This window comes from Protomyctophum parallelum (genome assembly GCF_964188405.1).
Source record: "Protomyctophum parallelum genome assembly, chromosome: 15".
NCBI classification, from domain to species: domain Eukaryota; kingdom Metazoa; phylum Chordata; class Actinopteri; order Myctophiformes; family Myctophidae; genus Protomyctophum; species Protomyctophum parallelum.
Genome location: NC_139710.1, coordinates 39,055,242 through 39,070,946, shown reverse-complemented (window position 1 = coordinate 39,070,946; position 15,705 = coordinate 39,055,242). Strand labels below are relative to the sequence as shown.

The 15,705-nt window shown below is 44.5% G+C and overlaps 1 protein-coding gene across 2 annotated transcripts in view; it reads left to right on the top strand.

The window, feature by feature from the left end:
- Positions 1–15,705, top strand: part of LOC310872345 (junction-mediating and -regulatory protein-like) — a 40,505-nt gene that overhangs the window by 16,874 nt on the left and 7,926 nt on the right. For both annotated transcript variants that reach the window (XM_083784129.1, XM_083784128.1), the window contains exons 4-8: positions 1,659–1,832; positions 12,681–12,831; positions 13,705–13,874; positions 14,116–14,281; positions 15,415–15,590. In XM_083784129.1, coding sequence (XP_083640255.1) covers positions 1,659–1,832; positions 12,681–12,831; positions 13,705–13,874; positions 14,116–14,281; positions 15,415–15,590 — 837 coding nt within the window. The remainder of the gene's footprint in view (positions 1–1,658; positions 1,833–12,680; positions 12,832–13,704; positions 13,875–14,115; positions 14,282–15,414; positions 15,591–15,705) is intronic.

The following is a 15,705-nucleotide window of genomic DNA, read 5'->3' as shown; positions in this document are numbered from 1 at the left end:
TATGCAAATCGAACAATAACCACATTATTTAAAAAGAAAACTCTTCTCAAACAGGTTGATGACTACAAGTATTTAGGTTCATATATATATCTTTTTCCCAAAAGGACTTTCAAACTAGGAAGGGTATGGCCTGGTCAGCCTGCGATGACATGCATAAGATCTGGTCATCCCAGTTTAGTAAGATATTTAGGACGACCGTCGAGCTGATTCTACTCTATGGACATGGACACTTTAAAATAAATTGGAGAAACGGTTGGATTGCACTTACACCTGCCTTCCTGAGAGCGCAAAATCTCTCTTGGAAGAGCCACCCATCGACTAATCTAATATACGGCAACCTTCCCTGTGTTGAACTACACATCCGGTCAGCTGTTGGTTAATATTATTTTCGCATGGGCTAACTGCGTTAGCTAGCTATCATCATTCAGTGATAACAGGTTGGCGAGGGAGAAACCCTCAAGATAACTTATACCCCCTTTATGGTTTTGTCCCCTCCACATACTAAGATTATAGCTGTGCTAACCACTGCATTGAAGAGCCATAATTAAAGTGGAAAACTACTACTTTCTTCCTTTTTTTCCCTTTTCACCTCCTCTATGACAATTTTCCTGTTTACCTCCTATGATGATTTATTTTTTACTATATAGTTGTGTATATTCGTACGTCTCTAAAAGTTTTGATGAATTGAAAATGGTGGGCCCTATTGTAAACAAGTGTAATGCTTTATGGTGTCGTCAACTCACATTTAACAGTTTCTTTTGTATTGAGTTGTACTTGAAATGTACTGTAATTCTGCAAACTGTTAATAAATCAATCAATCAGCCATTCAATCAATTTTCAACATTGAACTACATCATTAATATAACTTAACTGTTATAGCCTAGAACTGGAGGTCTAGAACTTGGGCTCAACTCGAAGTTATATAATGGCATAGTTCAATGTTGAGAATGAGTGGCATGGTATTCCCCTTCATGTCTGTTTGGGTTGTCAGTGGGAGCTTGATGGCTGAGTCTGTGAGGATATTGACTCTCTTCAGCAGTAGAGAGACATGCTTTTCTCTGACTGTGACTTACTGTAGTGTACACTCACACTTAAAGGATTTGTGCTAGTTTCCCCATTCTTTAACTGCTGTGTGTGTGCATGCGTGCGTGCGCGTGTGTGTGTGTGTGTGCGTGCGTGCGTGCGTGTTAGAGAAAAGGCTACAGAACAGGGCACCCTGCCCATTATGTATGCAGTCGTTGGGAATTAGTCAGCATGTGGTGGTGCTTACTTAGACATGAGCTCATCGCTTCTGTGGTCTTTTCTTTTTATGTCAGTGGTAATAAACCTTAAACATGTCAAGGACCCCCAGAATTATCTATTTGGCCGTCGACCCCCATCTGAAAATATGTTGTTCCAGGAACCCCTCCCAGAAGCAAAGATTTGATTTAAAAACGTTCACTCTGAAAGAATGTAATATATTAAAAGATTTGCGCCACAAAAATAGCAGACCTACAAGTTCACAGCGCAACAAACACACCAGTTAACCACGTTAACTCTCTGACGTGTCGATTAACGTGCATTGTCCCTGATAACATGATGTTCACACTGTGTGTGTGTGTGTGCGTGTGCGTGTGCGTGTGTGTGTGTGTGTGTGTGTGCGCGTGTGTGTGTTGTAGCTCCTGGAGAAGCATCGCTCCATGGAGAGCATGGTGGATCTCCTGCAGGTCTACGAGGAGGAGGACTCGGCGTACTCGGACCTTCTGGAGACTTCCACTCAGCTCTACCAGTTCCTCCTGCAGCCGTTCAGAGACATGAGGGAGCTGGCCATGCTGTGCAGGCAGCAGATCAAGGTCACACACACGCACGCACGCACGCACGCACGCACGCACGCACGCACGCACGCACGCACGCACGCACGCACGCACGCACGCACGCACGCACGCACGCACGCACGCACGCACGCACGCACGCACGCACGCACGCACGCACGCACGCACGCACGCACGCACGCACGCACGCACGCACGCACGCACGCACGCACGCACGCACGCACGCACGCACGCACGCACGCACGCACGCACGCACGCACGCACGCACGCACGCACGCACGCACGCACGCACGCACGCACGCACGCACGCACGCACGCACGCACGCACGCACGCACGCACGCACGCACGCACGCACGCACGCACGCACGCACGCACGCACGCACGCACGCACGCACGCACGCACGCACGCACGCACGCACGCACGCACGCACGCTCGCTCGCTCGCTCGCTCGCTCGCTCGCTCGCTCGCTCGCTCGCTCGCTCTCTCTCTCTCTCTCTCTCTCTCTCTCTCTCTCTCTCTCTCTCTCTCTCTCTCTCTCTCTCTCTCTCTCTCTCTCTCTCTCTCTCTCTCTCTCTCTCTCTCTCTCTCTCTCTCTCTCTCTCTCTCTCTCTCTCTCTCTCTCTCTCTCTCTCTCTCTCTCTCTCTCTCTCTCTCACTCACTCACTCACTCACTCACTCACTCACTCACTCACTCACTCACTCACTCACTCACTCACTCACTCACTCACTCACTCACTCACTCACTCACTCACTCACTCACTCACTCACTCACTCACTCACTCACTCACACACACACACACACACACACACACACACACACACAGGAAAGGATGTATATGAGAAGCATGAATATCAGTAAGTCATGCCTCGGGGGGATGAACAGTGAGAGATGTACTGTATGTTATATCCGGAAGGCCACCGGGAATCCATTCCCCACTCACTCGTTTCAAATGAATCTTGTGCCAGAAGTATCATGGGGCACCATAAGCACTTAAGCAGGCACATTGCTTACTAGCCATGGTTCATGACTCTCGTATTCATACGAGAGTCATGAAGAAACTTCACCCTGTTTTTGGCGAACGCTGCATTTACAAGATTTCCGTATATATAAACATTCAGATTTCAAATATAAAGTACTCACAATTTGTCCCACGGGTGTTAGTTAGTAGCAGCTCCAGCGATTAGAATTTCTGCATCCCGCGTTGTTTAATAAAAAGCATTTTTATCCGAGGTGTTATTTTGCCATTGGCTTTCAACTACGCGCCCCTATCGGTCGGGAGGAGGGTGGCACTCGGTGTGTTCGATATAGGTACGCTGACCGCCCTGCCAATACAGACTAATAGGCGAGTGCGCTCCCGGTGTGCAACTGTGGATTTCCCAAACGAACCCTGTTTGAAAAAAGTAGCCGGGGCGCTCGGACAAAAATGCTTTTTATTAAACAACGCGGGATGCAGCAATTCTAATCGCTGGCGCTGCTACTAACTAACACCCGTGGGACAAATTGTGAGTACTTTATATTTTAAATCTGAATGTTTATATATACGGAAATCTTGTAAATGCAGCGAGTGCCAAAAACAGGGCTAAGTTTCTGCATGACTGTCATGATAATCATCATGGCAGTCATGTTTCAGGGCTAATTGCTTACTTACTTAAGGTCGGCGAACATGCGCTGCTCCGTTCTTGCGGTTATGGTTAGGTTAGGGTTTGAGGTAGGTTGTCGGGCGCGTTTAGCTGGTTCATGTTTTGGGCCCAAACTTGCAGTACCATGCAAACAACCACACCTGAGAACTATTATCGGGCAGCTGATTGGCCTTGACAACTTGCCTGCCCAACATGTAATACCTAGAAACGCCTCTGTCTAGTATATGATGCATTCATCCCCATGGTGTATTGTGTCTCTACAGATAGAGGGTATGCCAATGCATAATATGACTGGCAAAGTGAGTTTAGCGTGAGTTTAACGTCGTTTAACCCATTTAGGCCTGGCGTCGAAATAAAAAAAAAGTCTTCTAAATCATGACAATTATCTGAAAAACGTAATGTTTCTATTTCAGTGGGGCTCAATATTTCATGGCAAGGACCCCAAAAATGATATGTAATCAGCCGCCGACCCCATCTGAAAATAATATGTTGAAGCAAAGATTTGAGTTAAAAACGTTCTCTCTCAAATTAAAAGATTTGCACTACATTTTCACGATTTTTCAAAAATAGCAGACCTACAAGCTCGTAGTGCGGCACTCGGGCTTGTAGATCTTTCATTGTTCACTCTCGAGAGTTAAAGTATTGTTAAACATCTGCATTACTTAATGTACAAGAAGTCTACACAATTATAGAATGTAGAATAATTGTTATTATCATCAACGTTTGCCTGTTATCTCTCCTAATGGTACCAACATCAACACAGCGTGGAATTGTGGACAAAATCACATCCGACGACAACATATTCTTTCGTTTTGCGGTCTGAGAGGCTAAATCTCATCAGATGGTGGATCCGTGGCTCAGATGCTGAATAAACAATGGGCCTTGGGTTGAAAAGGTTGAAAAACCCACTGTTCCAATAGAACAGAGTCAGCATGCAGGTGGTTGGACACAAAACACACCGACTAAACATGTGGTGCTGGAAACAGAGAGTGGTGGTCAGGTCAGAGGAAGTTCTCAAGCCCCTTAAAATAGGTTCTGCCGTGCGTGCGTGTGCTCACGCGTGTGCTGATACTGATATTTGCAAGCCTGGGCCACGTACTGTGCATAGACTGACCACGAGTGGCCTAACTTTCAGTGAAACTGAAACCAGATATAATCATTAGGGAAGGTGTATGCCCCCCGAGGGGTCGCGACCCACAGGTTGAGAACCCCTGGTCTACAGGTATGACTTCAGTGTCATATGTACGGATTTTGGGGTCTTTTAGTCGTGTATACTGTATGGAATTGCAATTCCGTACATATCTACGTATTTCTGTGAGATGGTTGTTGAATAAATACTGTGACCAAAATGTGCGTGCGCGCGTGTTCACTTGAGTGTGTTTCTGTAACTGTTCTTGTCCAACCTCCTCTGAGAACAATGAGATCATTGGTCATGGTGGGAGGCAGAGCAGCAGCGGCCGGGCGGCTGGTGAGCGAACACAGATTGTTGAAGCGTTCCGCAGCAGCTAGGACTGATAGCGCTGTTATATTTAGCTCATTGACTCATCAATAACACACATCTCTCTCTCTCTCTCTCTCTCTACGCTACGCCTGTCACACAGTACAGCAAGACACGTGCACTACTGGAATCAGCGTGTGCACACACGTATACACATAACACTGACATATAACGTATGCCATTGTACGCAGAGGACACACGCACGCACATATTATTATGGCCCCATTTTCTCCAGTGCCTTACCCCTTATCGCTAAACTTCTTTACCCTTTTTTACTATTTTGAGAAACATTTCTAAATAGTTCAAATCTCAAATCTACAAGCACACAACGTGTTAGGTGTAGATAGTTGACAATTTTAAAATGTTTTTCAAAATGGTAAAAAACAAACAAGAAAACAGGGCCCATAATCTCACGCACACACACGCGAACGCAAGTTTTTTATTCCTAGGATAGCTCAGGAAAGGAGCGCTCTACTACTAGTAGCCAAGGAAAGCTCCACCTGCGCGGGTGGAACTTTTGCAACCACAAAACCCCATTCTGCCAGTTGCTTCGCTAGCCTAGTGGACTACTACGCCGACTTGCAATCCACGCTTCACGTGTTTACATCCAACTGCCTCCACCATTTTTACAACCGCTGACTTTTTAATAGTTTTTGGATTAAGGTTGGTGAGGGGTGCGTTAATAGTTTTTGGATTAAGGTTGATGAGGGGTGTGTTAATAGTTTTTGGATTAAGGTTGGTGAGGGGTGCGTTAATAGTTTTTGGATTAAGGTTGATGAGGGTTGCGTTAATAGTTTTTGGATTAAGGTTGATGAGGTTTGCGTTAATAGTTTTTGGATTAAGGTTGGGTAAGGTCATTTTCGCTATTACGCAATTCCAGACGGCAGATTCGTCGCAGCATTGGATCCAAACTGCACCCGGAAGTTCGGCAGAATGCACTGGAGTCAATGAGAGCTCAGTGACCAGCTCATGAACAAACACTATTTCTGAATGACTGAGATATTTTGTAAAGTAATCACTTCTGGCAAATAACAGTTGTGTCTCCGTCACCGTCAGGGAATGTTCCCTTTTTAATCAATGAAGGGTGGCTCCACTGCCCACGTTGCGTTGCGTGATTGCATTAAAATTGCCCCGGTTCGTTTTTTGACGCACTCGACGGAGACTCAACGCGCCCGCTGGAGCCCCACTGTAACATATTATTGTCTGCTGTGTTGCTTTTCGATGTGTACACTGTAATTTTATAGAGGTATCTAAAGAGCAAAAAGTACGTTTCTATACGTGCCAAGTATCGCGAGACTGCCCACCGTTTCCTGTCTGGCACCTGTCTGTGTGGTTGGTTGGTGGTTGTGAGCCAGAATGGACCCTCCTGGATCTCCAGTTTCCTGCAGTCTCACAGAGAATAAGTCATGTCCTTGGGCCTGTAGGTGTACTGATGGGGACAGCCTTGTGGTTAGAGTGACCGCCCTGAAACTGGTCAGGTTGGGGTTTGATCCCCAGCTGGGTCAGTGTTGTTTTTGGCAGCAAATTTAGATTAGAGTTTTAGTCATTAGTCTTTTGAATAGTTTTCATTTAGTTTTAGTCAACCTGGAATGTTTTAGTGTTCTAGTCTAGTTTCAGTCGACTAAATATCATAAGATTATAGTCGACTAAATCTATAGTTGATTTAGGAGATGTCGTAATGGCTGATTTAAAACTGGCTGAAAATAGCGACGCGTTGTGAGCTTGTAGATCTGCTGTTTTCAGCATGCAACCAAGTAAAATTACTTATACTGGATCTCTTGTCCACTAGTCCCTTCCTAACATTTTAGTCTAGTTTTTATTTGCTGACGAAATTGTCAATATATTTAGTCTTAGTTTTAGTCATCATGGCTTAGTCATCATGGCTTAGTTTTCATTTAGTTTCCATATAGTTTTCGTCAGTGAAAAAAGGTAGTCGACGAACATCTTTCGCCTTAGTTTTAGTCAACGAAATCAACACTGTAGGCCGACCAAAGTAAAAAATCGGACCCAATGCCTCCCTGCTTGCTTGGCCCTCAGCAGCATCAATAGGTTTGGGATTGGGGGGAGCCCCCCCAGCTCCTTGGCTGCGGCTCACAGCTCCAAGAAACGGGTCAAATGCAGAGAACAAATGTCACTGCGGTAACATGTGTGACAAATCGTGCGACTTTGACTTCTGCCAGGATGAGAAGGCATGCACGTAGTAGAGAGGAAAAGTAAAAAAAAAATGTAATCCTATACAAAGCCAATTGTAACTTCAAACCATGATAGAGTCGTCGAATACACCCAAGTCATGGAATCTATATTATATTTATATTAAAAAGATCATTTGAAATATGAAATACATTTTTAAATGTAAGAAAAGAACACTTTATTCTTACTTGAATCGTGACCCATAAAAATGTGTCCGTGCCCACTGTCCCAAACAAACAGAACCACTTGACCATCCTGACTTCTCGTGCGTGCGTGCGGTGTCACTGTCAGACTCAAACAGCAGGAGAGAGTAAAGCATATGTCTGCTGTTATGTTAGTAGGTCAAAGTTGACAGTCAGCACTTTCTTTCAACTCGTTGCCACCACCACCATTCTCTCTTTGGTGCTCTGACTGCTATTAAGACTCTGTTGTTGTGACGCAAGTCACTTTACTTTTGGCCACAACCTCAAAAACCACAGGTCCCACCGAGATTTGAACTCGGATCGCAGGATTCAGAGTCCTGAGTGCTAACCATTACACCATGGAACCAGCTGTTTGCTCAGTCACGGGGGGGATGGGTTTCAAAGCTCTATTTGTAAAGCCTGTAACCGTGCAGCCTCTCTGGCTCTTGGCTTCCTCCCAGAGTCCCAGCAGCGGTGGTGGTGGTGGAAAGAGTAACCAAGTACATTAGCTCAAGTACGGTTGTTCTGTCCAATGTTTCAATAGCTAAAGTATAACATACTTAAAACACCAAAAGGGGTTCCCCTCCTGAATGGGTTAACAATCCATATCAGATTAATTATATGTATTTATACTGTATTGTGCTAAATGAAAACAGCAGCTTCCCCCAGTGTACCTACAACCTGTAGGCTGTAGGATTGTACTTTACTCGTTGACAACAATATCACAATGTTTTGGCAATACTTGCTCCCTTGTACGTACAGTACACTATAATGCATCATAAGCATGCTTATAATGCATTATCAACTACTTATACTGTAACACTGTACTTATAAGTAACTCATACATATGCATTATGCTTGTTATAACAATAATCATAACGCATTATAAAGCATTCATTCTAGAATTACTTAAGGTTTACATAAGGTTTGTCATAGTTGAAAACCTACCTCTACACCAAGTGATTTTCCTGGCAGTTCTTTGAAGTGTTTTTAATCTCGCTCTGTGCAGCACTTTGGAACTTTGTTTTGAAAGATGCTACTGTATATAAACTGTGTACTGTACAGGGTTTGATGAGGTCAGATCAACATATGGCATGTCAGAACAGGTCAGTATGGAGATCTAAGGGTGGCAGTGGTGGGCAGCGTCTTGAGTGTACAGGGTTTGATGAGGAGGGCCCAGGTAGGGCCGGGCCTTCATTTTCAGGCCTGTTGAGAACTCTAGTTTTCGCCGGCTGCCGGGCTGCAATAACTTTGGGGCAGTCTAGAGTTTAAATGCACTCTAGATCAGTCAAAAGGGAGACATCGAAGAGGAACATATGGAATGTCAGAACAGGTCAGCTCCATATAAGGAGATCTAAGGGTTTATGGTTTGAGGTCAGAAGTAGAGTTGCTGGCCAAAATTGATGATATAGGGATCTCCATATATGGGCATTCCCATATATGGGCTTAATATTGCTGATCTCCATCCCTGATGATGTCACATATATGGTCATGCCTGGGGTGACTAACTAATAGACGTTTTCATAGTAAATAATAATCTTGTGTATTATAACCACTTTTCTTAGTGTGATTATAACATTATGCTTTTGTGCACGAGTGCGTGTGAACATGCATGCGTGCGCGTGCGTGCATATATGAAGCTAGCACCAGTGAAGCCATTCTGTGTCGTATTGTGAACAGAGAGGTCTTTTGAGGTAACCTGAGGTTATCTGAGGATGCTGTTACTGTTTAACTTATATCCTGATGTTTTTTTTCTCCTTTCGTGAAGTTGAGTCATGTACGCCCTCTGCTGGGCGAAATGAGCACTTAAACAGTGGTTTTCAACCCTTTTCATGTCAAGTTCCCTTGTGTGTTTGGCATTTGAGCCATGGAACCACCATTTGATGACATTTAGCATCTCAGACCCAAAACTAAAGAATATTTTGTTGTCGTTGGATAAGATTTTCTCCGCAAATACACTTGTTTAAAAGAGGGTCCACCTTCTTCAATTCATCAAAACATTTAGAGACGTACAAATATACACTTCTATTTTGCTAAAGAAAAGAACAGGAATTCATCATAAAGGAAGTAAAAGGGAAAAGAAACACATACAGTGAGGGGGAAAGGGGTGGGTGGGTGATCAAAATAACTTTCTTCTACATTCTCTGAATTTTGTATACTTCTGGTAAATTAAGTAATGCAGATGTTAGACAATAATTTAAATACTCAAGCTTTTACAAAAAAAATAGGCTACTTGTATAATAAATGAATAAAATACTTAATTACTTTCCACCACTGGGTCTGAAGTCTGTTGAGGGTCATGTTACTGTTTAACTTTGTCTGCTTGTGTTTGTTTTTTTTGTAAAGTGAAGTTAAGTCTTGGTCGGGACATCTCATTGAGAAGATCAGAAAGCTAATGCGGTTAAGAGTCATTAAAGTTAATGATGAGTGGTCCTTGACGAGTCGATAAGGAGAGGTGAGGAGAAAGAGACTTTTTGACCAGGTGTGTCCCATCTAAAGGTCAGCGTCCCTGATTATGTGACGACGTGAACTTTAACCCCCCCCCCCCCCCCCCCCCCAGAGGGTCCTACATAAGACACTGTAAAAACCACTGTCACCTTAACCACTTAAAAGCAAAATTACACTTTGGTAGAGAATTGGGTTATGTAGTCACTTTCCCATGACGCAACGCATGTCGGACCAATGCATGCGCGCGACGGGTGATTTGTTCATGCCAGACTTTTGACGTGTCGGTAAGCGTGCCGCCGCACCCCGTTCTAAATAACTCCCGAGAGTCATGGGGGGTCTTTCAAATGAAAACGTTTGAGAACAACTGCTAGAGCACTTTTTCCGCCATGGTGGAAGCAGATGGCCGCCCACCTAAAGAACCTGGTCTGGGTCTGCCTGACGTGTCTTCCAGTTAAAGCAGGCGACATAGTGACTTCTCTCGGCCTCCGCTTTTTGTGTCGGTTATGAAAAACTCTGTAAATGCCTTAACCCATTTAGGCCTGACGTCGACATTTTAAAAATGTCTTCTAAATCATGACAATTTTCTAAAAAACCTTGTCAAAAACCTATATCAATGGTTCTCAATATTTCATGTCAAGGACCCCAGACATTATCTGTATTTGGCTGCGGACCCCCATCTGAAAATATGTAGTTCCAGGGACCTCCCAGAAGCAAACGGAAACGATCTGCTATTTTCAAAAGTGTGATTATAACATTATGCTTTTGTGCACGAGTGCGTGTGAACATGCATGCGTGCGCGTGCGTGCATATATGAAGCTAGCACCAGTGAAGCCATTCTGTGTCGTATTGTGAACAGAGAGGTCTTTTGAGGTAACATGAGGTTATCTGAGGATGCTGTTACTGTTTAACTTATATCCTGATGTTTTTTTTCTCCTTTCGTGAAGTTGAGTCATGTACGCCCTCTGCTGGGCGAAATGAGCACTTAAACAGTGGTTTTCAACCCTTTTCATGTCAAGTTCCCTTGTGTGTTTGGCATTTGAGCCATGGAACCACCATTTGATGACATTTAGCATCTCAGACCCAAAACTAAAGAATATTTTGTTGTCGTTGGATAAGATTTTCTCCGCAAATACACTTGTTTAAAAGAGGGTCCACCTTCTTCAATTCATCAAAACATTTAGAGACGTACAAATATACACTTCTATTTTGCTAAAGAAAAGAACAGGAATTCATCATAAAGGAAGTAAAAGGGAAAAGAAACACATACAGTGAGGGGGAAAGGGGTGGGTGGGTGATCAAAATAACTTTCTTCTACATTCTCTGAATTTTGTATACTTCTGGTAAATTAAGTAATGCAGATGTTAGACAATAATTTAAATACTCAAGCTTTTACAAAAAAAATAGGCTACTTGTATAATAAATGAATAAAATACTTAATTACTTTCCACCACTGGGTCTGAAGTCTGTTGAGGGTCATGTTACTGTTTAACTTTGTCTGCTTGTGTTTTTTTTTTTTGTAAAGTGAAGTTAAGTCTTGGTCGGGACATCTCATTGAGAAGATCAGAAAGCTAATGCGGTTAAGAGTCATTAAAGTTAATGATGAGTGGTCCTTGACGAGTCGATAAGGAGAGGTGAGGAGAAAGAGACTTTTTGACCAGGTGTGTCCCATCTAAAGGTCAGCGTCCCTGATTATGTGACGACGTGAACTTTAACCCCCCCCCCCCCCCCCCCCCAGAGGGTCCTACATAAGACACTGTAAAAACCACTGTCACCTTAACCACTTAAAAGCAAAATTACACTTTGGTAGAGAATTGGGTTATGTAGTCACTTTCCCATGACGCAACGCATGTCGGACCAATGCATGCGCGCGACGGGTGATTTGTTCATGCCAGACTTTTGACGTGTCGGTAAGCGTGCCGCCGCACCCCGTTCTAAATAACTCCCGAGAGTCATGGGGGGTCTTTCAAATGAAAACGTTTGAGAACAACTGCTAGAGCACTTTTTCCGCCATGGTGGAAGCAGATGGCCGCCCACCTAAAGAACCTGGTCTGGGTCTGCCTGACGTGTCTTCCAGTTAAAGCAGGCGACATAGTGACTTCTCTCGGCCTCCGCTTTTTGTGTCGGTTATGAAAAACTCTGTAAATGCCTTAACCCATTTAGGCCTGACGTCGACATTTTAAAAATGTCTTCTAAATCATGACAATTTTCTAAAAAACCTTGTCAAAAACCTATATCAATGGTTCTCAATATTTCATGTCAAGGACCCCAGACATTATCTGTATTTGGCTGCGGACCCCCATCTGAAAATATGTAGTTCCAGGGACCTCCCAGAAGCAAACGGAAACGATCTGCTATTTTCAAAAGATTTTTATACATTCATAAGGTCCTGGGCCTGGTGAGAGCAGGACTCAGGAGTGGACCTGGTGAGACGTAGGAGGGGCCCAGACAGGAGTCAACCCACAGAGCCCAGTCGTTCCATGAGCCAGAAGCGTACCTCCTAGCCCTGGCAGAGTAGTTCCAACGGACTGTGTGTCCTGGTCTTTCCCTAATCTAACAATACAAGGGTAGCTACTAAGGCTGTCACGATTTGCCTAATCCACGATTCAATTACATTTTCGATGTTAAGGTCACGATTCGATTTGATACGATTTTCGATACGATTCAATGGATATTTTTAAAAACCTATTTTCAGCACAGAGCGCTGTATGATCATGGAACTAAATATTTTCGGGTGGGGGTCGGCTGCCAATTATATATAACATTTTGGGGGTCCTTGACATGAAATAGTTTGAGAACCACTGACATAGGAACAAGAGTTTTATTTTCAGAAAAATACATTTTGTAGAATGTGTCTGGTCTCAACATGTCCTCAACCTCCCATTGTTCCACCGCTGTCTGTCTTCACCAGATCTCCATGGACAACGACTACCTGGGCCCCAGGCGGATAGAGGCTCTGAAGAAGGAGGATTCTGATTGGCAGAAGAAGGCCCAGGAGGCAGTGCTAAACATCCAGGAGTTCACCGTTCAATACTTTGAGATCACGGCCAAGGCACAGAAAGGTACTGGGTGGTGTTGTCACTGTGTGTGTGACTGTGTTCTAGTATTAATTCATACTGTATTAGCTGCACTGTATTGCAGCAGGATATTGATCTGTGCGCTGATGTGAGATGTGAAAAACAAGGACAAAGTATTGATCATTCCTCTCTCTTTATATTAGTCACTCTACGGTGTCTGCTTCCCTATACAGTGCTTGGTGTCTCGTCTGTGTGAACTAGTGTCTTATGGGGTTGTCCAAGTGTAAGGCAAAGCAGCTTGCAACATACTGTTCAATCTCCTGTGTTGGTAATATGACAGACTGAAGTGACCAATGTTGGCTGTGAGCCTGTGAATAAGTTTATGTGTTGCCTATATTCTGTACATTTAGGGCTTGTTTGGACTCTGAGACTGAGACACATGATGTTTTGAGTGCGTGCGTGCGTGCATGCGTGCGTGCGTGTGCTTGTGTTTATATTCGGCAGCCTAGCGCATACCAACAGACTGGTTGTTACAGAGTTCCAACAACTTGGGATGCCCAAAAAGGAGGCAAAAAGGCTGGCAAAGTATTGTAGTGTCTCTGCTATAATTGGCGCAGCCGCCACATATGGTGGAGACGCTGCTACTTATACCCATAGATATATGCTGAGTGGCATGCCTATTGTATGAAAACACATAGATATATGCTGAGGGACATGCCTATTGTAATATATGAAAACACATAGATATATGCTGAGTGACATGCCTATTGTAATATATGAAAACATGCCATGATTTTGTAAGTGTAACTCTACTGCACCTTTACTATTTGTGTCCTTGTATGCATCTCCTTTGTGTGGACAATAAATGGTTATATTGTGTGTGTGTGTGCGTGTGCGTGTGTGTGCGTGCGTGCGCAGCCGTGTACGAGCGTATGCGTGTAGACCAGCGCAGACTGGGCAGGTCTGCGTGGTCTGCAGCTGTGCAGCGCATGGAGCGTCTGCGTTACGCCTTCGCCAAGGAAACGCTGCAGCTGCAGAGAGCCAGGGAGCTGTGCCTGGAGCAGAGGAAACATGCACTGAGGGAGCAGGTACCGCACGCACGCACACACACAGTGTTGGAAAAAGTACTCATTGTGCAGAATGTGCCATTTCACAAGTTAAAAATGTGTACAAAATCTATTGAAAATAGCAGATCTACAAGCGTTGCGATGCATTGTCTGGGAAACATCTTAACTCGTTAAAGCCCTAGCTCTGAGTCAAAGCTAGATTTAAACCACCGGCCAAGGATGTCCATATATGGGTACATCCTAGTGACCTGTCCTGTCTCAGATGCAGAGTCTTTGCAGCGGCGAGGGTGCCATGGCACGCCTCGACCACATGGAGGCGCAGTACTACGAGCTGCAGCTGCGCCTCTACGACATCCAGGCTGAGATACTGCAGTGTGAAGAACTGCTGCTGACTGCGCAGCTGGAGAGCATACGCAGACAGATGGCCGGTATGTACGCAGCTGGACAGCATATGTACGCAGATGACTGTATGTACTGTATGTGTAACGCATACGCAGACAGATGACCGGTATGTAAACTAGCTAAAGCATAAAATAATGCTTAAAACACCAACAGGGGTTCCCGCCCAGAATGGGTTAACCTGTGTAATGGTGTTTCTATGTTCTCTATCATCTCAGCTAACGGCTCCTGATGTCTTTGTTGTAAATAAAAACCAGAGGTGTTCCTCCTGGAGGTCGCCTGTACCTTTGACTACAGCCTGGAGGAAGCCTTTCTAACCTTAACCCATTTCGACCTGAGATCAGATTCTATAAATGTCTTCTAAATCCTGACAGTTTTCTGAAAAGACTGTTTCTGTCAGTGGTTCTTCGATTTTTCAAAAATAGAAGATCTACAAGCTATGAGCTTCTAGATCTGCTATTTTTCAATAGCTAAACCATAACATAATGCTAACACCAAAAGGGGTTCCCGCCTAAAATGGGTTAAAGTGCTGAAATATCGACCGCTAGAGCAGACCATCTCACAGCTAGGCTACAATTATGTAAACTTAGATTTTTATCTTTGGCAGCCTATAGGGCATACATCCAAGTTGGTTGTGAGGGGCTTACAACAATTCATGTCGGGCTTCTCCAAAAGGAGGGGGAAGCAGCTATTATATTATCATCAAGGTACTGTTCAGTATCAGCTATTTGCATTAATAGGAAGCCGCTTGATTTGGAGGAGGTTTGTTTCCTTTAACTCAACTATACTGTAATAAGGTAACAATGTCTTTTTTGCCATCTATGCACTTTGTAACTGGCTGTTCTGCTATTGTCTGACTGCACTGGCAGTGTTTATGTCCTTGGTACAAGGCAGGCATTCCTTGTACTTCTGTTTATGTGGACATAGATAAACATTTCAAATGTGTGTGTGTGTGTGTGTGTGTGTGTGTGTGTGTGTGTGTGTGTGTGTGTGTGTTTGTGTGTGTGTGTGTGTGTGTGTGTGTGTGTGTGTGTGTGTGTGTGTGTGTGTGTGTGTGTGTGTGTGTGTGTGTGTGTGTGTGTGTGTGTGTGTGTGTGTGTGTGTGTGTGTGTGTGTGTGTGTGTGTGTGTGTGTGTGTGTGTATATTTGCGTGTGTGCGCAGAGCTCCGAGACGAGGTGGTGTATTACGACACCTATGAGAGTCCAGAAGCCATCGTGGTCAGGGAGGAGGACGTGGCAGAGAGAGAGGAACTCAGGAGGCTGCAGCAGAGCGTGAGGCACCTGGAGGCCAGGAGGGGGCGCATCACCGCCAAGCGCTCCTATCTGAAGAGCAAGCGGGTCTGGATTCATTCACTCACTCACCAGTCACCACTCAACATAATTAGCCCTTCACTTAAGTCCCTCCCCAACCCGTCCTTGTCCAATAGGCACGTTAGCAGCGAAGAGATAGGTC